Source organism: Megalops cyprinoides, chromosome 14 (assembly GCF_013368585.1).
Source record: "Megalops cyprinoides isolate fMegCyp1 chromosome 14, fMegCyp1.pri, whole genome shotgun sequence".
Lineage (NCBI taxonomy): Eukaryota > Metazoa > Chordata > Actinopteri > Elopiformes > Megalopidae > Megalops > Megalops cyprinoides.
In genome coordinates this window covers 32,137,005-32,160,003 of record NC_050596.1, presented here as the reverse complement: position 1 = coordinate 32,160,003, position 22,999 = coordinate 32,137,005, and the positions used below count along the sequence as shown (strand labels likewise).

Below are 22,999 nucleotides of genomic sequence, written 5' to 3'. Positions count from 1 at the left end.
TAAATAAGGCATATTATAAATTGAGGTATTTTGGGGACATACACCTCGTTAAAACCCATTGTTTTAGCAGGGGAGCATCTTTTGAAAATGCAGTATTCCTCTAAAGTGGTGCACGACCTTAACTGTGTAAATGAACACAGGGTCTTCTGTATCCTCTGTACCTGACAGACATACCATAGCACTCCGCTACATCACTACATTACATTTCAAAACGTATGCGGCTGCATTGCGAAATATTACTTAACTCCTGATCATATCCATAAGCTGGCTGTGGCAGTTATATAATGCGTGGCCAGTTCAGGTTATCCCTCTAATACATGCCGTCCCCTGGGGCATAAACATCCAGGCCTCTGCCATCCGATCCAATCTGTATGCTGCTGCTCTCTGCACTGCATCAAACCCGACCGCTGGAGTTTAAAGGGGCAGCAGCAGGACTCACAGACTGAGCCAATCCCGGCGTAACGGACTGACCGCAACACAACCGCACCCCGCACGCGCCGAATGAATCTACCTGTTACACGGTGACCGCAACCTGACCACATCCTACCACACACTGACTGAATAATTCCACACACCACATGCCAGTGGCACCCTTACCAGCACCCCACACACAGCGACTGTTTGCACACCTTATACATTGACCACAACCTAACCATACCCTACACCCACTAATATAATCTACACATTATCCACTGACTGTTATCCATCCACATCCCCCACACAACAACTGAATCCACACTTTACGAGCTGACCACAACCGGCCTACACCCAGCACATATACATTGCACTCTGTGTCCAGACACCTTCCAAACAGGCTTCCACTTGTTCCCTGTTTTTATTCTGGCATGAGGCTTTTGTTTGGCTGAAATGTGTGGGCCAGACAAGGACACTCAGTGCTCACCTCCTATGACACGCCGCTAGCTTATTTCAGTACCGCAGTCTTTGTGCCCATAATAACAGGAGACCACTCTCGTTAATGCTATTTACTTGATCCTATCTGAAGTGTAGGGCTAAGGGATCACTACTTTCATTTCATTTCTAGTTGCCTGGGAGCAGAGTTTAGCTATTAAAATTGAAAACAAAAACAGTTTATTTCTAGAAATTTATGGTACAAACTTTCTGAAAGTGTTTTAAGCAAAAGTACAATGTTTAAAGACAAACCCCTGTTCAGTATTCTATGACTGCTACCTTTGTGAAGTTTCTTATATGTACTGCATAAGCTGTATAAGGAGTTAGCAGTTAATATTTTGCACAGGAAATATCTGACAGAATTCCACTGTCCACATTTCCTGTTGCAGACCAATAACTGCTATAGTATATATAATACTCCTACTAATACCGTACATACTGTACCAACACCAGAGCACTAATCTGTAACCAGGCATGATGCATAAAGCCTTATAAAACAATCTGTATTCCTTTGAAACGAGGATTTCAGAGGGCATAAATGCATTTGTAAAGTGCTTTTATAGAGAAAGATAAAAGGGATTAGTTCAAATACAATCTAACCGGAAGGTCCTCCCCAGTCCAGCTTCAAGAAAGTGGTACAATTACAGATGAAAGCTTTCTGTTACAGAATCGAGATTATTTTTAGATCTAGCAGAGGGCTGTGTGTTACACTTTTTTTGCTTTTGTCAGCTGTCCATTTAATCAATCAAGTTATCCATTAAAAATATTTATTTCACACACACACAAATTCTTCTCATTAAATACTCTGAGTGAATTCACAATGGTGGCAGGTGGCAACATCAAAAAAGGAATATATCAGAATAAATGTCTGAACACTTATTTGTGAGAAGCTGTTCCCAGCCTACATGAATTGCAAAGAAAGTATTTTGATTACTCTAATGAGATGTCCTTCCCATCCAGGCCTCCAACAGCAGAGCTTAAAATCTTACATAAAAAAGCCTTCTGCTGTATGGCCATGTTTTAGTACTCAAAACTATTCAACCAAAGTCTCCAAGCCTATTCAAAAGTGCTATTCAAAAAACATTAAGCCAGGTGTTATCTAATTAGAGTTTGAACACAAAAGTTTTTATTCATTCATTTTGATTACTGTTTAACTCGCTGAACTCTGTTTTGGAAGAAAGAAGTAACACAAATTTTTTGTGAGTCAAAGCAAATGACCAATGCTGATTTGATCCAGGCACTTGTGTTTGTTTGAATGGCACTTGGCACTGGCAACTTCCTTTGAATCCAGAGGTAAAAATAGAACTTTCACAGTCACGGCTTCCAACTAGCATCCAAGGAAGGGAAAAAAACCATAGGCAATGATGATTTCATTCCTGCATGCATGTACCTATTACAGCAAAATTCATGGCTAAATGGCTGATGGAATAAGGATCTCTAATACAGCAATTTCAGTGTTATAGTAAAGGGTGTGTTGAGATGACAGGTATGGGAAGTGTGCACAGCTCCCTTTCCAGACTGATAACAGGAAAGGACAGCACATCAGCAACCACCACTCAGTTACTGTGAGTGATAACCCTTCACTTAACACCAGATATTATAAACAACCTACAGTGCCACAATCAGTGGTATGTAGATTTAATGTTAAGCTGAACTGCCACCACATCACATGAGTTCAGCTTGCTGTCAGGTCATTTAAGGCCTGATTTACTACAACTCAATACTGTTAAATCCATAGGACTTAAATCTAGTGACTGGAATGCTTCGTTCTTTAAGAGGAAATGCCATTCCTAACGAGCCCTTAATATGCTTCTTTTTCTAATTCTGCACCCATAAACAGAGCTCACATCGCATTCACCAGGTCAGAGGGGGGTAAATTCTGCAGAATAACTGGTCCTGTTTAGCATAGGTCTGGTTCTGTGGGCTTATGGGTAAGTTTTAAAGGGCACTGTAACGCATGCACATCCAGTGGTCCAATGATGCTCCCAGGCGTCTCCCGGACACAAAGCGCTGCGGTTTTGGCGTGTCACGGTGGCCACGCAGCACTTTTTGTGTCTTACCTTGCTGAAGTCCACGGTGCTGTTCTCCCTGCTCACGTCCCCCCTCCCCTCGGTGCCGCAGGGCTGGGACTGGGGCGGGATCATCTGGCCTGCGTCCAGAAAAACAAAAACAGCGGCCGTTACTCACAAACGCTGGCTCGCAAGCTCCTACGCTTCAGACGGGTTGCCAATTTTAACAAATCACGGCTTTCCACAGCGAGAAGGACCCCAGAGGGCATGCTGTGTTCAGCGATGACGTACCCAGCCTGGGTAAAAGCAAGCATTTACCCAGCGAGGGACAGGCTCAAAGCGTGGCGTGTGTAAGATTGGCAACGTCACTTCATACAGTGGAGATGACGAGGCGGAGGAGAGGATGGAGCGGGTGATGGTGAGATGGATGGAAGCCGGGAGGGGTCTCAGTGAGGGCTGCAGGTGGTCAGACATGCGCCCATTACCACTCCAGCACTGCAGCTCGCTTACTCACACCAGCACAAACACCAAATTTACCTGCAGCTGGCAGAGCAACCAGAACGCATCAAAAAATCATAAGTAACAACCCGCAAGGCTATCGCTACTGCAAATTCACTGATCTGAGCACGGCCAAGGAGGAACAGTAGCTAAATAAAAGAGCATGCCATCAAAGCTGAGTTCGTGTGCACTTGGAATCAGTGACAGGAGCTCTAGTCTAAAGCAATATGAACCATCAGCTTTCGCCCATGAAGAAACGCCCATAATACAACCCCTTTAGATAAAGCATCCAGACAACACATAAGACAATATGACAGAAATGCACATTGCTGATTGTTTCTGATTCTTTGCACACTATACATTTCGCTGCTTTTTAAACATGGTTTTTGAATAAGCACATCACAAGTATTAATGTGACCATGATACGAATGACACAAATTAATTTAATTACAACGCATTTTAATTACAATAATGTTTTACTAAAAGGGTTCATTGGGTTTTTCATGTATTAAAATTGGCAGGCGAATTACAGTGCTGGCAAACTTGCTTCCTAAACATAATTCCTGTAAAAGGTGTTTGAGCTTTTCACACAATGAGCAGCTCCTGGAAATCATGCCCAGCACTAATTACATAAATGAGACGGTTGCACGATATCAATTACACCAATTATGGCATTCTTCGAGCCTGGTGAAGCGATCTAGGAACATAGAATATTTTGCGAAATATACTTCATTAAACAACTGTGGAAAAAACACCCCTTTACCTTCATGGTGGTTAAGGACCTGGACTGACAACCTGGGGGTTGCAGGGTTGAAACTCGGGTTGGATGTTACTGTCCTTGATCAAGGTACTTTCATCATAATTGCAATGTAAAAATGATGGTAATCTAGGTCATTCTAGATAAAGGCATCTAATAAGCAATTCCATAATGATAATATATATGAAAATTCTCCTGGAACATTCACCTTAGTTTCCCTGGAGGATATTCATATTGATATGACAGAAACAAGCTGTGTCGTGAGACAGATTGATTTGAATCCATTTGCTCTGAAAATGTACTGAAATAATAAGTTCTTCCAATGGTGCGCCTCGAGCTGTCTCCCCACCCTGTGATGTCTGCTGAGGTCAGATACACGCCTCGCTCGAGCCAATCAGCACTCTCCTCACACAACACTGACAGCAGACAGACGGGCAGAGCTGAGAGAGCGGCACCTTCACAAGTTATGTTTTAGGAAGGGAGAGGAGAGAAAGGCCTGTTTGAGTTGCCTGCGTCGGAGTCCTCTTGCTTGTCCAGGGGCTGGATATCGGAGATATCCACGGCGTGGTGGGGGCTCAGAGGGTCAGTCGGGGGTCTGTGGGGCAGTTTGGAGGGGGGGAGGTGGGCGGAGGAGGATGAGGTCGGGAGTGGAGAGGAGATGGAGACACTGTGAGGGCAGCAGAGTGGCCACCTCGTGCAGGACGGCACCTGCCTGTCACCCTCCGACCCCGCGGCCATAAACCAGCCCCACGGGGAGGACATGAAGGAGGGACAGAGAGATGGGCCTCCTGCCAGAGACACACACATAAACGCACACACATATGTACCATACACACACACACACACACACATAAACGCACACACATATATACCATACACACACACACATAGACGCACACACATATATATCATACACACACACACACACACACACACACGCACACACATATATACCATACACACACACACACACACACACACACACACACACATAAACGCATACACATATATACCATACACACACACACACATACACGCATACACATATATACCATACACACATACATACACGCATACACATATATACCATACACACACACAAACACATACCATACGCACACACACACACACACACAGACATGCACACGTGCGCACACACACACACACACACACACACACACACACACACACACACACACACACACCATACGCACACATATGCACACACACACACACATACCATACACACACACACACACACACACACACACAAAAGGAGAGAAGAGGACAGAGACAGAGACCGCCACACTGAAAAGAGCATCAGACATGTACACAAGTCAGACAATGCAGAGCTCCATGACACTGAGAACAGTAAACAGCCGAGAGCTGCGTGAGGAGAAGTGTTCCTTCCCCCCACCCCCACCCCACCCACACACAGAAAACTATCATCATAACCCTCACTGTGCGAAAAGGTAACTAATTTAACTATAATGTCATGTTAAAAAATCACAGATGAGACTTCATTCAGGTACTTCAGAGACAATCTACTGGGTACAAAGCAATGACACGCTGTCATGTCTAACTGGCCTGGCTAACCAAAAACATTCAAAAGATGCTGGAAAGCCAAGGATCACTCCCAGCTGGAGAGAAAAATGAGCTCCTTCTAGCAACCACCTCCCAGCTTCAGTAGCTTTCTACCTTTGTGGTTCAGTTAGCATCAGTTAGTTCAGTAAACAGCAGTGTGGAATAGATGTTAACAGCTTGGCTTGTGACCAGGAGATCTATAATTTGAATTCCAGATGGGCAAACACTACTGGTCCCTTTTGAAGTACAGGTGTCAATAACTGCCCAATTGCATTAGCAGATAGGGTGTCAAACTTAAGCTAGGCCCCTAAGGTGCCCCTGACAAAAGGCTCTGCTGAGAATTACTCCCCTGATGTGCTCCACCGTGGCTTACCGTTTTTGTCCATGGAGTGGGGCTCGGACTGCTTCTTGCCAATGTCGGCGAAGGAGCGGACGATGGGGATCCGGTTGGCCAGCTTCTTCTGGTTCTGGTGGTGGTGCTGCTTCAGGAGGGCGTCCCGGACCTTTTTCCTCACCTCCTCACCCAGCTGACCCGACGACTCGTGCTGGTCCAGGATCATGTCTGAGCCACGAGAGAGAGGGAGATATAAATTTACATATGTAAGTGTGTGTGTGTGCGTGTGTGTGTGTGTGTATGTGTGTGTGTGTGTTTGTGTGTTAATTGTCATTTTGTTTGCATATTTATGTAAAAATTGCATTGGCAATACTGTACATCTGTGTGGTCATGACAATAAAGCTTATTTGAATTTGAGAGAAAGAAAAGAGAAAGAGAGAGAGACAGAAAGAGCAATAAGACTGAGAAAGAGAGACAGAGACAGAGAGTGAGAGCGAGAGACAGACAGAGACAGACGTAAAATGAGAGACAAAGAGCGAGTGGGAGTGGGGTTTTTTGAATTGCCACATTCTGACATGAATAAACAGTCTGTGTAGGAGGCACAGCGCAATCTAAGAGCACAGCGACAGAAAGCTACGCCTCTTCTATCTCTGTATGAATGGCCCGAACAACTAAAGAATATGCACAAACACAAAAGCATTATGGGTGCAAAAGACTGAGACTCAAAGCGGGACAAGTCAAGAACCATTTACTGTATGTGTCTGGTGATCTGAGTTACAGGTAAAACCAAGGGCAGTAATCCATTGTACCTCTGGGGAGATGTACATGGTGCACTATAGCAGGCTGGAGTGACCATCATCCCTTCACAATGCCATTTCATTAATGCTGAAACAGTTATTTAGCAGAAGCTTTAATCTAATACATAATTTAACATCAGGATCATTCTGGGAACGCTGCAAGGTTAATGAGCCACGCCAACCAATGGCGTTCCTCCGCTAGAGATGCCTTTTTAAATACCAGTAAGCCGTCTGAATGTATGGCAGAGTAGACAGTAAATAAATGCAATTTCTAATAAGTGTTTTGTGTATTAGAAAAAAAATCACCAATATCCATTAAAATAACCTTTTCCTATAGAAATTCATCTGGATTTCAGTTCTTGAATGTATATACCAGTCACTCCACAGATACATGGAAGGATAAGGATAAAGAAGATCAGCTTAGTGACAGAAATGCTCTGATTATTTAATTCATCTGTGTAATGGACAGACTATCAGGAATTTCATTTCAGCGTAGTACAAGGAACTCCTCAAACCCTTCATTTTTTAATCTGAGTTGCAGATGATCTTTCCAGGGTCTCCAATAAATTGTCTTCTTGTGCAATCTGGTTTTCATGTGCTTTAATTTCAGAAGTCTCTGTCATTTTTGGGGGGTGTTTCTTCTCTGGGCTGCTGTTCTGGTCCTCTCTGTGTGATTGGGGTACCAGAGGGCCTGTGGTCTCGGGAAGGCTCCTCTTTCCCTGGGTGTTCACCCTGAACCCGTACTCTGGGTGCGAGGGGTTTTCTATAGGTGGGCTGCTCTGTGGGCGTTCCCCCAGGAGGCCTGGCTTTCCCCCCGCCCTGGGTGGATCTGTGAGTGTGTGGGCAGACATCTGGGCGTTCTCCTTGGAGACCTGCATGGGCTGGCGGGTGTGTGGGCGAGCAGGTGAAAGCAGGTGCGTGGGCGTGTGGCCAGGCCTTACCTGCGATCTCCTCCAGCGAGTTGGCCCTCATGTCCAGCAGCACAGTGCCGTTAAGGATACAGCTGCGCAGCTCGAACAGGCTGTGCAGGGACAGCGTGGCCACGTAGGGCTTGCTCCAGCGCTCGCCCCCGTCCTCCACGTCCTCCTCAAACTTCAGCCACCTGCGAGCATCACAAAGAGGGTCACTGTGACATCACTCACACAGCCACCTGCAAGCCTCATAATGAGGGTCACTGTGACATCACTCACACACCCACCTTTGCACGTCGCAACACGGGTCACTATGACATCAACACACAGCGACACCCACAGGCTGAAGAAGACTCTACAATGCTAGAATGACTAAATACTCCAAAGGAACACATTACTCTGCTACATCTGACAACTTCAACGCCCAGACACAAGAAGCCGGAATTATGCACTATTTTCAGCTGTGTTTCTAACAGCAGACACGATGAAGACATTGCACAGTGACAGATTCCATTGTGCTCTGGATGTTTCCTGTATCTACACTACTGCCCATCTGCTCTCTGGACAGTCTGCTAGGTGACTAAATGGAAATTTAAGACAAATTACTTATCAGAAGTGTAGTGGAAGTGCTACCTGGAAGTTACTGCCATTTCTGCTAACCTATGTTTGTTTAAACTAAATCCCTACCATTCGAATCCCTCTTTAGATTTGAGTTTCAAAGCATAGCTAATGCAGCCTGTAATGCAGCTTTATTTAGCCTACACTCGATCAGTTACACAACTATCACTTTACATAATGTTAACTCTGTCGGGCAACAATCACAGCAGCTGTGTTGGAGAAACAGTAGTCATGACACAGACATCACCAGCCTTTAGCCCTTAGTATTAATAGTATTCATATTATTATTATGGTGTTATGGCTCTTTTCCATCTACATATATTTCTTTCAGTTATGCACTGTACAGCACATGAATTTCTATTATGAAAAACAGTAATTACTCAAATTAAATTAAATTTTCTTATATAAAGCCAAAAAAGGTTTGCCAAGCACACAGTATCATGGTTCAAACAACATACAGTTGTACTATGACCCCCCAAAGGGTTTCAAATCCATCTGCCTGGGCTACTGCTACAGACAACACCACTGCAATCAGATAACATCAGAAAATGGTGAACTCTGTGAGGTGAGACCGAATGGACACCCCTGTAGTTACCGTCTCTGTGTCTCAGCTCTTGGAGCTGGAGCAGCGAGCACACTCTTGTCACTGAGCGGATCGGCCAGGTGAGGCCAGGGGCGGGTCGCGGGGGAGGGCAGATTGCTGGGGACGGGTCACGTGATGGGGATTGGCCAGGTGAGGCCAGGTGAAGCCAGGTGAGGCCAGGTGAGCGCTGGGTGGGGCTTTACCTGGCGGTCTCCCTCCACTCGGCATCCTCGCCCTCACGCAGGCAGATCTCGTCCAGCTCGGTGAACAGGTCGTGGGGGATGTGCTCCTCGTCATCGTCCTCTGTACCCAGCAGGAACTGGACCCTCTGTGATGGGGTGTCTGTAGGGTGGGGACACGGAACCAAGTGTCACCCCATCATTCCCACAGACACCTCCCGAGGGCTCCCTGAGCTCTCAGACACAGTCTCACACACTCTCATACATGTTCACAGACTCTCAGACATGCTCACAGAGTCTCAGACACACTCACAGAGTCTCAGACACGCTCACAGACGTTCAGACACACTCACAGAGTCTCAGACACGCTCACAGACTTTCAGACACACTCACAGAGTCTCAGACGTGCTCTCAGACTCTCACACACACTCTCAGACTCTCATGCTAACAGACTCTCAAGCGTGCTCACAGACCCACTTCCAAAACCAGTGATGTCACACTATGTCCCACTGATTCCTGTTTTGTTAAGGACCACCTAGTGGTGGCTAGTTTACCTCAATTCAAAGTTACAGTGTGTAAATGTGTAGCTGTAGCTTGACAGTTACTTTAACTTGAACCTAAATTCCTGGCTCCATCTGGAAATGAACCCTAATACAGAATGTAGCTGTACATGCCATGGACACAGTAAGCCAGCGGGCCTTTGAGGGCTGTTATGTAAATACTTGGAACATCCAACCAAGCACTTATGTTCACACAGAACGACCATCAGGGCTTATTAAAGCCATTTGGATCCATCTGAGCCCACGATGGCACCATCGCATTTTCACATAAGCGTGCCATCAGCAGACACACTGCATCTGCCCTGTTTTCTGCTGAGACGCTGCACGTGGTCTGAGGGACAGGGTAAGCAGGAACCGCCACCAGCCCTTCAGCTATCTGCGGGGAGGACCTGTGGGGAGGTGTGAGTCCCAGCCTGATGAAAATTAGGGACCAATAACACCCTTCTTTTTCAGGGCGACCCGCATGCTCTCTCACAGGGCGCGTGAACCCCCCCCCCCCCCCCCCCGCCAAGCGGTCCTTACTGTAGCTGGGCGATTCTCTGCCGTCGTCCACGCCCGCGTCCCGCTCCCTGTCCCTCTTCCGGTGCCGGTGGCCGTGATGCCGGTGCCTCCGGTGCGGCTTCCTCCCGAGAGGGACGTGCACACCAATGTAGAGAGTCCGGTGACCTGGGGATCAGCCATTACATTACGTTACATTACATTACATTACATTATTGGCAGACGCTGTTATCCAGAGCGACTTACACTGGTTACAATGTCATCGATTCCTACAGCTGGATATTTACTGAGGCAATTCTGGGTTAAGTACCTGGCCCAAGGGTACAGTAGCAGTGTCCCAGCGGTGAACCAAACCAGCAACCTTTCGGTTACAAGTCCTGATACACTACCACCCCAGGAGAAGTGTGCTAAAGCCAACGTGTCACTCATTAGGCACACCAAAAGATTACACCCCTGGCATGATCCAATCCCTTACTTCACACATTACTGTTTGAGCCGGTTCACTCAATCAGGAAAATAAAGAACTTAAACTCTTTTACAAACAGGAATGCTACAATGAAACCGTAAACAAACAGCTCTCGGTATAATCCAGATTTGAGGAGCGTTGAGGTCAGAGCAGCCGCGTTTCGCTGAGAGCGGATGCAACTGGAGCTGCTCGGCAGCGTTAGAGGGAAAAACATTTGTTGAACGCTTAAGCTGACACCGTGCCATTTTCATTAGTTGGCCCTATCTGGATCGAAGCAGAAAATTAGGAACAGATTCAGTGGAAACATTTGCTGTAGTAGGCACACACAGTCTGTGTTTCCTATTGCAATCCACCAGTGCATCTGGTGTCTCTTACCAGCAGCAGGATAAAATTGGGCCAATCACCTAAAAGCATTGAACAGATCTGACAGGCCATGTATCTGGGCTGTGGTTGAGCTGTTCAAATGTGCCACAGCAAAATGTTCAAGAGAGCTTGATCAATCAGACAGCATCTAACAGGCACTGCTGTGGAAGTTATGTCTTTACATGGTGTGAAGTTAGACTGTGTTACAGCTCACCTATTTTCTACTTTTGAGCCCTGATAATACAGCCAAAAACATGTTCTTTTATTTTCCTTTAATGCCGCGTTAACTGACAAAGCCATTCCGCAGTGTTCTAAACAACAGCATTCCACAAATTAAAATGACCAATAAGCAACAATTAATTATGCAGTTTATAGCCACAAATTAAGCAGATGGATTTGACTGCATCTCCAGATAGCTGTAATAACACAGAATGGCACTGTGGGATGTGTGAATATTGTCTGCATACAGAGAGAAAATTATATATTTATACACTTATGAAATTATATATCTACATATGGCTGTATGAAGACTCTACAGAGACGCTGTAAGAGGTGGGCCCCACAGTGAGAGGGACGACTGTGGTCTGTGTTCCAGAGGGGAAGCTGATGGATGTCACGCAGGGTAAGGGACGTGTCCTATATCCAGCAGTGACAGTGTCACTCTAATCTGCCATCACTAATGGCACTCTCCCCCTGAGATCCCAGGGACGAGAGGGGGAACCATGCACACTGTTAGTTCCCTCTGTGTTAGTGTTAGTGTACCACCAGCAACAATCAGGGAGAGAGCTAACCTAGCCTGTATCCTGCAAACTAAAGCCGAATGATAGAAAGCCCCGGTCCCCCTTATGAAGAATCTATCCTCCACACCAATGCCTCCCTCCTCCATATGACAGCCTCTGTCTTCCATACAATAGCTCCTGTCCTCTGCACCAAAGTCTCTGTCTTCCATACCAAGCCTCTGTGTTATTTACTAAATCCTCTGTCCTCCACACCAGAATCATTTGCCCTCAATGCCAGCACTGCTAACTGTGAGGCCCTACCAAACACATTAAGAAGCTTCACATAAACAAATGGCTCATGAGTTCAGACTAGACGCTGGCGAAGCTGCCCTGACCCAGTCAGGCCGCAGTGGCACTGAGAGGAGGGGGCTCTCGGAACAAGCCCTCGCTCCCCAGGGGACGCCCCCGAGTGACATTACACGGTGGTGTCATGTGATCAGGCAGCAGCATCACCACATGCACTGCTGAGTCACCCAGCACCACGGCAGCCAATGAGCAGAGCCGGTCACAGAGGACGAGCCGCCACCGACACTGCCCCGCCGGAAGCAGGGAAACTTTACCTCTCACCTCAGTTCGCTGTATCCAAACCACAATTGCTGTCTGGACACCACAGTAAATTACCAGTGTTGCCATACAGCACAGCTGACGGTGGTCATTTTGCAAGCTTGTTTGAAATTGCTTCAAACATCACCGACTAAGTGCCGTCCAGAGTCCCTGCTCCTGCGGATTATTGCCCTTTTTATACTTGAATCATTTATTATACTGATATCATCGCAAACATGAAATGAGCTCCTGCACCTCCTGATATGTAACTCCCAATGTAGTGTTTTTCCTTGTGACATTATTTCACACTGGGAGACACTTAACACAAATATGCACATTTCACTACAATTAAAAACTGCTTTCCATATCTAACTCACAGGCAAGTATGTAGAATACTCAGAAATGTTTCTGAAATCTTCGTAATGAGAAATGTTCCACTGATGTGACTGTCTGTAAACAGAGTTTTGCTGGGTCGTGAGTGTGGCTGTGTGAGTCTAAAATAGAACGTTTCTGCAGGCCTTCACGCACGGCTGACGTCACCGCTGTGAGAGAGTCCCTCTCTCCTCGCCCCTCGGCTGCATCCTTAAGAGAGAGGAATGGTGTGTCGGCATACATCCTGAGCACCACCCCTCCCCCCCCAAAGCTCGCAGACGGGTGGACTCACACAGCCGTGCCCCAAACCACCACCCCCCCCTCCCCAGGGCCCAGCCTGGTGCTCACCTTCCAGCTCCTCCTTCTCAAAGTTGGTCTTCAGCATGGACCGTGTCCCACCCCGGTCCACCACGGCCTCCTCATCGTTCCTCTGCGAAAAAACAAAGAAAACAGAAATCACATCACTTCACTTCATGCCCCAGGGAAGGGGGGGTGCATTTCGTGATACAGAGGAAGCACCAGCTGTTCTACTGACTCCAAACGTCCCCTGCTTCTCTCAAAGTGACATTGATCAACCCCAAACTATCAGCGCTACCGAGTCTGATTAAGGTCCGAATATGCAGGGCCGAGGAGCAGCCTCTGACAGTAGCCTCAGCCCGCACCCTCACATCCCCTCAGGCCGCGTCTCAGAGGACGGCCGAGACTCTCGCTCCTGCCGCCTGACCTTTGCGTGCTCTTTCTGCAGGCTGAAAGAGGGCCCAGGAATAGCACACGCTGTACGCGCTCACCGAGGCTAACCTCCAAAGGCAGTTTCCATGGCAACCAACGCGGTCGACGGGAAGTTAAGAGCTCCTTCCCCTAGCGCAGACGACATTATTTCAGTCCTAGTTTTAACAATGATTCCACAGCTTACATCGAGGCCTGGATAATGCCTCATGGTTTAGCGCAGAACGAAAAAAAATTGTTTTCGGCTATATTTAACTGGGGAGAGACAGCTGGCTTATACTGAGCACATATTAATGAAACAAAAACCACAATTCAGAATGGGGAAAATCCCGCATATTAAATGCGTCCATGTTGCAGAAGTGTCTCCTGCCTGCTTCAGGGACAGCAGAGAGCAGTAATCATGACTCTGAGCCCTTCCCAGCCAACCCATTATGCAGTTTTCATTAATCCCGCGGAAACACAATAAAGCAGAAAGGACCCCATTACAGCGCAGAGACTCATTACAGCTTGTTGCCAGGAGATGATGATGAGTTGCTCGTCAAAATGCAGCAAACCTGAGTATCTCTCTGGAAATCACGGTCAATCTGTCTGACAGGCATTTTAATGACAGCGCTGTAAGAACTTCTGTGTTTAATCTTTCTGTCAGTGCCTGACACACCTGTCGGGCCTGACACCAGACACCGGGAGATGGCAAGGAATGGATCTGCCAATCCAAACTTAACAAATCCAAGCACAGAAAATGCACCATTTTGTATCACTGATGGATTTTGCAAAAGATTACCTGACAGGAATTGTGTTAAAACAATGCAAATCAATACCCTAAATTTCAATCAACTATCATTTATTCTGTCTGAGCATGTTAACACAACCTGTGACTGAAATCAAATGCGTGCAAGTCAAGTGTCACGGACTGTTCTGTTCAGCACGCCAGAGGATTTAGCCTAAACACTAATAGCGTCACTTAGAGAGCGCGTTGTAGGAAGAGTGCACCGTGATAATTCACCTGTCTGACGGTAAATTGGAAGCTAATGGCCTGACTAATGGCTCTCCTGTGGGGAACCCTTACAGCGCCACACCGTCTGAATTACCCACGCCTCGCGAGGTGGCAGCCTCTCTCCTAACCCTGTGACACCGAACAGCCGGAGCAGGACTGTGACAGGGTCCAGACCTGCTCCAGCCCACCCCCGGTGGCATTTCGGTTTTGTTGCTGGCAGAGTTCCAGAGAGTGGATCGTTTCAGCTGAAACACTGATCAGTCACCACAGTGACAGAAAAAAAGCAGCAGGTAACAGCTTGACTGAAACCCAATCACCTCTAGCCCCCTCTGCAAGGCTACATCCCGAGCTGACACACTGACAGCTGCTGTTTCGCTACAGACGAAGACAGAAACTGGGGAAATCTATCTGCAGTTAGGAGTGGATCCCAGTCTCTGATTAGAGGGGAGGACTTTGGGAAGATTAGTGCAATGTCCTACTGTCTGTGGCAGGAGATACATGTGTTCAGCCATGTGACACTGGAGTGGGGCATGATGGGAGAGGAAGCAGATGTTGATATTCTGCAGGAGGTGGGGGGTGGGGCTGAGAGGATGTCAAGACGCTCACTGAAATGTACCACAGAGAGTGCTCCCTCAGAGTAATCTTTCTGCGTGATGCTTTTGCACTGATGTGAATGGGGACCCCCAGCCAGCGACCTTACACCTCTGTCTGGCAATTATAGTGTGCTCACCTAGGGCTGTCAATAACAAACCCATTCACCAGTCAATCTTTAAGGATTAAAGCCTTACCCTTAGCCTTTGTAATATTAGTTATTACTATAAGTCTAAATATCCACTACAATTTGTTATATATATACTAAAGATGGCCTCACAGTTTGCAGAGGTGTAAAAGTCCAGGTGTAAAGTACTCCCAGTACCTGTTCCACTCACTCAGATGGGAACATCTCTTCATCCAGAAGGGGGAATAAACAGTGAAATCAGCTGGTTCAGTGCATAGGTGGAACAAATACATGCAGGTACTTCTGTGTTTGAGGAGTGGAGTTTTCCACCTCTGAAAACATCCCTGCAGGGCAATTCTCCAGTGATTTATCAGAGTGGTCAGTTTTTAGAACCAGGCAACAAGTTCATTTTTTTATTTGCTTTTGAAATTAGTGTCAGAGACACAGGTGATCAGTGTGAAACTGTTGCCAGGACTGATACCATTACAGACAGATAGGGCTGTATCGTGATTGGCTGTTTTCAGCCTTTGTTTCTCCTTCTAATATGAGAGACATAATAACATATCATAATGAGATGCAAGGTTTTCTTATATGACTTTTGTAAGCTTAATTTGGGTATGAATTCAATTTCACATCAGAGTAAGCACAGAAAAATACTGTTAATATACATAGCAAGATAACTGAAGCTGATAACTGTATTCACAGAGGCTATGACTGCTGAGAGTTATCATTAGAGACGAACTAAACTTTTATTAACGCCTTAGACTGACCGTGTAATCGTTAACATTTGACATATGTTAACCGATTCAGTTTTTAATTATAACATACATCCTTATGCTGAATGCTGATTAGACTAATGAGGTATAATTTTGAGTATGAATTCTCACGTCCTCATCTCTATCACATCCCATAATTAATACATTAATCAACAGCGTGGGCTGAAGTAAAACCAACCTACTAAAATACAAATACAGAAAGTGCAGTTTCATTAAATTATTTTGCTACGTGTTTGCTGTGCTTGCTTGTGCCTTGCATGCTTGTTGTTTATAATTGTTTTATAATATGTGGGTTGATGTTATGACTTAAATCCATCCGTGTCGCCCCTGATGTGTTTGGAAGGCTGTCATATCCGTGAAAATTAATAAAAACGCAGGTAGAGCTCCATGGGGATACCCTGTCAATCCACAGACAGAACCCAGAACTCACCCTGGCAACCCCCTGTGGACATCCCACAGACACTCCAGTTCCATAACCACGGGCAACAGCATGAAACCCGTACCTCATTCCAGACTACCTGGACACAGTCCCTGTGAAAACAAAATCAATCTTCTCGATTCATGACTGTTCAGCTGCTCTGTTTCGCTGCTCCGGGGTTTTTATTCACAGGCAGCTCTATCTGATAGCCTTACTTCCTGAAATCCCTGCACACCATCATCTCACATGCTGGAGGATGCTGGAGGCAGCGTCTGGGTCATGTGACCGGGCTGTAAGGATGGGGGAGGGGGAGGGGGAGGGGCGGTGATGTAGGCCGGAGCCTGCGCATCACTGCCTCACTCAGTCACCTCTGTGGAAGACAATCCGGCTCAAGGACAGGCCTGCAGAACGGAAGGCCAGCACAGCAGAGGATCATGGGAAGGCTATACTGCTGAACTCCATGTTCATGCCGGAGCGAGGCCTGGTTTCTGGTACACATATGCGCTATATACATGGTTATTTTTCGTGTTGTCACTGTATTGCATATCATGACCACACACACAGTAGATTCTTTGAGGGTATCTTTTAGGCTACTATGCTTCAGAATAAATGCTGTAAAAAGCAACACGATCAATACAGTACAGTAATACTGGTTGATTCACTGAAAAACAGTGATGCACTACACTTTCCTTGTCAAACTGTTCTGTAACAATGTGACACTTCAGTATACCACACAAACACAAACACAGAAAACCCAGCATGCACTAGGCTCTATGGCTCTCCTCAGTGCTAACGCTTCTGCCCTGGGTGCTGTATACACTCTCCCTGGCACACACGCAGTGCTCATCCGACTCCGCCACTTTATGAGAAACCTTTAACCTGAGTAACTGTTAATTCACTTTAGCTCCCTACAGAGGTGAAAATGCAGAGCTAAAAAAAAAAAAAACAACAAAATCATATTGCTATTGCCATTATAATCACGCTTTTAAGCATTTTGCCTGTGAGCTGCCAGTAATCTTTGCACAGTATTCTCCAGCAGATGAAGAAGTCATTAGTCAAATTAGTCAAATCCTCCCCAAGAGACACACAAGGACAGAGCGGTAAGAGTCACCCGCGTCTGGCCAGTCCCCTCCGGCACGTCTCTCTGGTGGAAAAAAAAAAAACAAGCATGACGCCACTGGAAGGAGGAGAGGAAAAAAGGAATGACTTCCTGTGCTTCAGGTGAAATGGACCGAGAGGAAAAGAGCTCCGTTTTCAGCCCTGTCCCCATATGCGTGGGAGTGATGTCACTGTGAACAGAGGTGCACTGGTGCGGAGGTAACGCATGCATATAGCACAGCCAGGGAGAGAGAGAGAGAGAGAGGTGGCCCGCTCGTATATCACACTGAGACGCCAAGGACTCCCGTGTGCTGCAGAGGACAGGGGCAGAGCCCACACTGCCAGCCCACTGGCTCAGAGAGCAGTGCAGCTGGACTGGGACAGGGCTTTCCAGATGGGTCTCGCCCAAGGACTGTGGGACAGATACAGCCACAAAGAGCAGAACATCAGAACCCATGGCCGGGTGCAATGTGCTGCGCGTGTGTGTGTTGGCAATTGTGTGTGAGTATGTGAGTACGTGTGTGTTTGCACATGTGTGTTTGTGTGTGTGTGTGTGTGTGTGTGTGTGTGTGTGTGTGTGTGTGTGTTTGTGTGTGTGTGTGGTGTACACTATTCTGACATTTACTGACATTTATTTCTGAAACAATACCAAGATACAACAACTGCCTGAGACAATAATGACAATGAGCACCTGACACAATGCACGGCAATATGCTAACAAAACAAACTACTGCAGTATCTTTACCTCACCACTTACTATAAGTTTAGAATGGCATCTAAAGTTAACAACACTTGGGTGAATGAACTCAAGTTCTCAAAACTTATTCTGAAATCACACCTAATCTCCAGTTTTTTTTTTTTGTTTCACACTACATCCCACAGTGAGGCTCTTCTCAGAGCGCTTAAATTCCTCATGCAAATTGACTTCTGTTACCGTGTCATCTCCCTGCCCCAGTTTCACTCCACAGTTTGTGGATTTAGCTGGAAGTTTTCGCAAGAACAGCGACTCTTGTTACACGGTACAGGCTGCCTACCATCCCAAACACACAGCTCTCTAAATAAAAACAGCTCTTCTCTTTAGAAATGTGCCTCTTTCGGGACTCACTTTTCTGCCCGAATCACACAGTGATATGTGGGGTATTCACTCTGACACTTTTATGCTTACATGTTTTATTGAGCATCAGATTCCACTCTTAAAGAGACAGTTGGTTTATACAAAGCATTCGGGTTGAGCTTTTTCAGCCTGAGAACACAAACTCACACTAGGGTTTACACTGAGGCCCACATGGTGAAAGCATGCCTGCCCAGATAGCTGTGTCATTATGGCAACTCACTCCCAGTCCTCAACAGTGAATTACCCTGTGTTAAAATGGTGTAGAAATAACCAGAGGCTGTACTATACTATAGACTATACTGTGCTTTCTGCTTATCAGAATAAAGGTTTTCTTCTGTAAACAAAGACAAGACTTTTAAAATTGCATTTCACTGGTCTTATGGCAACACAAAGTGCAACTGTGAACATGTACCTTAGTGAATTATGTTTCACATAAGAAGTATTTCCACAAACACCTGTAGAAATGCAGAAAAAATGCTATGCTCTTTTGAGGAGGTCATAGGAAAGAGCTCATCTGACAATCCCTTCGCCTAAATTTACAAAAAAAATTACTGTAGACAAGATTACAAGGATATTCTGAGGATGTCATTCCATTCTGAGGATGTCATTCCATAGGAAGTGCCCCTAAAAACATTTAATTATCTGGCAGGAGACAAAAAGGAGCAACGGCAGCACAGATTGAGACTGAGTAACACAAGAGCCTGGTCTCACTGAGTCTTCCTGCACAAGACTGGGCACGTTGACTCTACACACTGAACCAGCAAACCACTTAAAGCGATATCAAGATGACCAACCTGCCATATGGGGGCTTCAGCAGTATTTGCGTAAGTGGGAGGTATTGGGAATGCATTCAGTGTTGAATTTAGCCAACATGTGCTGAGTGTGCTTGCAAATTGTGATATATTGACTAACCCTGAGAGTTACGTACACATTAATTGTGTCAGTTGATGCGACTACACAAAAACATGGGCCTAAGACCACATTATCAAAACTGTTATCCCACTGTCAGATGAAGTCATTAAAACCAATGTAGATTTAAACTGTACACATAGCACTATAGCAATGGCAATAAAATTAATTTTGTTGAAAATATAACTCCACAGTAATAGAGGTATGCATACATTATATTTAAAGCAGTCTATATCAGAAACATTATGAATATTTTCCCACATCAGTTTCAAGATATTGTTCCACAGATTTATTTGGAATATTTATATATATTTGCTTTGCTTCACTTTGTGAATTTGTTCCTTTGTTTTAATGTTTTATTTAATTTTGTTGTCTTGCTTTATCTTTATCTGCTCCAGTCTTTTTTGCTTTGGTGTTCTGGTTTGTTTCATGGTGTTTGGTTTGTTTCGTTTGTGTTTTGATGTCTCTCACCCTTTATCTTCTCTGTCATCTCACAGATCACAAGCGCTCACTGACCTGCGTGTGCTGATCTGAAATGACACTGTAGCCACCAGCAGCAATGCATGCTGGGTCAGGCACGATGAGGGGACAGTGATGATGTAGATATACCTGCTGGAAATATGCACTTGTGAAGGAAGTAATACATCCTCAGCCTACTGCAGGTGAGCATGACACTATATAGCTAAAGCACTAAATAGCACATGACACGGGCTATTTCCTTCTGAACTTGCTCTGTTTGCACATTTGTTTTGAAATCATACACACCCGGAGGTCCAAATTTGTCATCAAAGAACCTTATTGTCTCCTGTTTATTACTGATGAGTCAAGAAAATAATATGCGGTACAACTGCACAGACCTGCAGGACAAACAGCTTCTCCACGTCCAGTGAACCCACGGGTTAGTGTGGCATTACAGAACTGCTGACCAAGAGATGGCAGAGTTGATAGGTCAGGGGTGAGGAAGCATCACAGCTAAACAGCAAACATCTGGACCTGCAGCCCGGTCCTTGGGCCCTGAGGACGTGGCGAAACCTTCCCTCTGTAAAGAGCTCTGCGGAGTCAACGCACTCACAGGCCAAATCGTCTTACGCCAGTGGAGGGGGGACGGGGCGGGATTACCGCCGGCTGCTGCCCGGGAGATTGTAATTGGATGAAGCGCTGGATGAGACGGCCTTCATCACCACGGCTCTGATCCCTACAGATGGTCCTGGTCTCATCAACAGTGGCTTAGAGCGGGAGAGTAGTAGGGGGAACTACACACGACCGTCACATCCGCCAGGGAGGGAAACACAAAACCAAGCACCTACCTGCGTAAACACAAAAGAATCACGGTTTATACAGCGGCTACATAGATGAGCTTAGCGTCACCTGACAAAGGCTGTCTGTCGGAAATGTCATAAACAAGGTGATTATATATAGCACATTCCTTCCATAAGAACTATAAAACTAAAAAAAAAAAACTTCATTCAGGCATGTTTAAAGAATTTAGCTAAGGATGTTTCTCAAGGGAAAGGTACTTTCTCAAACATAAAAGCTTACTTTATGCATTCATTTGGCCAGTTTTAAGAGTTTGAAGAGTTCTTGTTGCAGGCCCCTGTGGTTCCCCACTAGACCACTGTGATTCTCTTCTTCTGGTATTCCTGCAGGCTCCATCAGGCCTGTCTAGCTGTTTCAGAACAGAGGAGCTCCACTGATCCACAACCAACGAAAACACTGCCAAACCCCTTCTCATCTCTACACTGCTCACCTGCTCTGGCCCTGATAAAATGAAACCCTTCGGATCTAGACTGCTGAGCAGGGACAGGAACGGCACCACTACACTTCAAATCCATTACCGAACCCTACAGGTGACTCTGCTCTGCCGTCTGTGTTCACCCAGTCATCCCTTCCTGGACGGAATCTCTCAATCAAATCCATTCTCCACTCCAGCCCCCGAGCGGCGTAACGAGCTCCACACAACTCAGGACAGTGGGGTCACTGTCCATTTTCCAGCACACACTAAAAACCCACCTGTTCAGAGTACACCGTGGCTCTCCAAATTCTCTCCCCCTCTACTAACATTGCAGGAAAAGCCCATTAGTAAAAGGTGATGGTAGTTTATGCTATCGAGGTATAAGCTTGCTGCCAGTATACATTTTTGTGATGGTAAAGCTCAGTGGTAAACACTATGTGGCTTGTGACTGCCACAATGGCACAATATTTCAAGGGTGGCAGACACTTTGGCAGGCACTCTGCATAAGACACCCTGGCAAATGAATACCTGTAAATGTAAATGTAAGAATCAACTGCTTATGAGAATTTAATTTTCCCAGACAGGTTTGCCCATTTTTGCTCCATGAACAGCTTGCAGAAGTAATCGTTGGTAGTACCTAGGAGCTGTTCTCTTTTGCTCCCTGTAAGCAAAGGCAGAATCAACTTCAGCATCCTGGAGCTCCATGGCAACCACTGCATCAGGACCCTTTAGATTTGGATTTTGCTGAGGTGTGCACTTCTTATCCTCAGTTGCATGCTTTCTTAAACTTCTTTTGCACTGCTTCCTAGAATATTCTCTCTCAAACACAAACACACATACACACACACACACTCACAGTATAAACACACATATAATGCACCATTTCAATGCAGAATGAGATATTAAAAGACACGTACACAGATACACACATACATACAAATGTTTCACTGAAAACTGTGTCCTAGACCACATTCAGTCTATACACAAACAGACACACACACACACACGCACACGCACACGCACACACACACACACACACACACACACACACACACACATACACACACACACACACACACACGCGCGCAAACATACACAAGCTCATCCCCAGCACACACACACACATGCACTCAGATCGTATTAATGTATTAAAACCATATTCAGTTTTCTGCCAAACAGATCAATGACTACTGTCACCAGGACAACCTCTCCCCTACTAAGAGACTACTGTGTCCCATCTGTCAGCTAGCTCTGTATGTCACAGATCAGCATCATCCTTACTGTAATGTAAGGAAAGGATGCAGCAGGAAAGGAAGGAAATATGTACAAATAATAGCACTATCTGGTTTTGTACTAATTCTACTATATTACATTATCTGTTTAGCAAAATATTTAGCAAAATATTATTATTACAATAATAATAAAGAATGAATGATATGCCCCCATGCCATGCCAAGACAAGCTGTACAAATGCAAAGGATCTGTTTGCATTGCATCTGATTTCATTATCTGAGGAGGTTGCAACAATGAGTGAGTTTGTGTGAAGGTGGAGGAGCTGTGAGATACAAAAACAAGGAATCTGCCGGTCAAATCTGAAGGCTTTTCATGAAACACTTTCACACACGCTGAACCCGTCACTCCTGCTCACATCTGGATAACTAGGACATTATGTCCCCTCAGTGTCTTCCTCACTGATGTTCCAAAACTAATATTGCCCTTATTTCAAAAATCAGCTAAGCCAAACAAGCATCCCT

General features: G+C 45.7%; 1 protein-coding gene across 1 annotated transcript in view; it reads right to left on the bottom strand.

The window, feature by feature from the left end:
- Positions 1-22,999, bottom strand: part of LOC118789317 (sodium-driven chloride bicarbonate exchanger-like) — a 57,200-nt gene that overhangs the window by 22,990 nt on the left and 11,211 nt on the right. Inside the window, exons 3-8 of the mRNA XM_036545680.1 lie at positions 13,109-13,190; positions 10,262-10,405; positions 9,204-9,342; positions 7,830-7,990; positions 6,131-6,319; positions 2,970-3,058 (exon numbers count right to left, since the gene is read on the bottom strand). Of these exons, the coding sequence (XP_036401573.1) occupies positions 2,970-3,058; positions 6,131-6,319; positions 7,830-7,990; positions 9,204-9,342; positions 10,262-10,405; positions 13,109-13,190 (804 nt within the window). The remainder of the gene's footprint in view (positions 1-2,969; positions 3,059-6,130; positions 6,320-7,829; positions 7,991-9,203; positions 9,343-10,261; positions 10,406-13,108; positions 13,191-22,999) is intronic.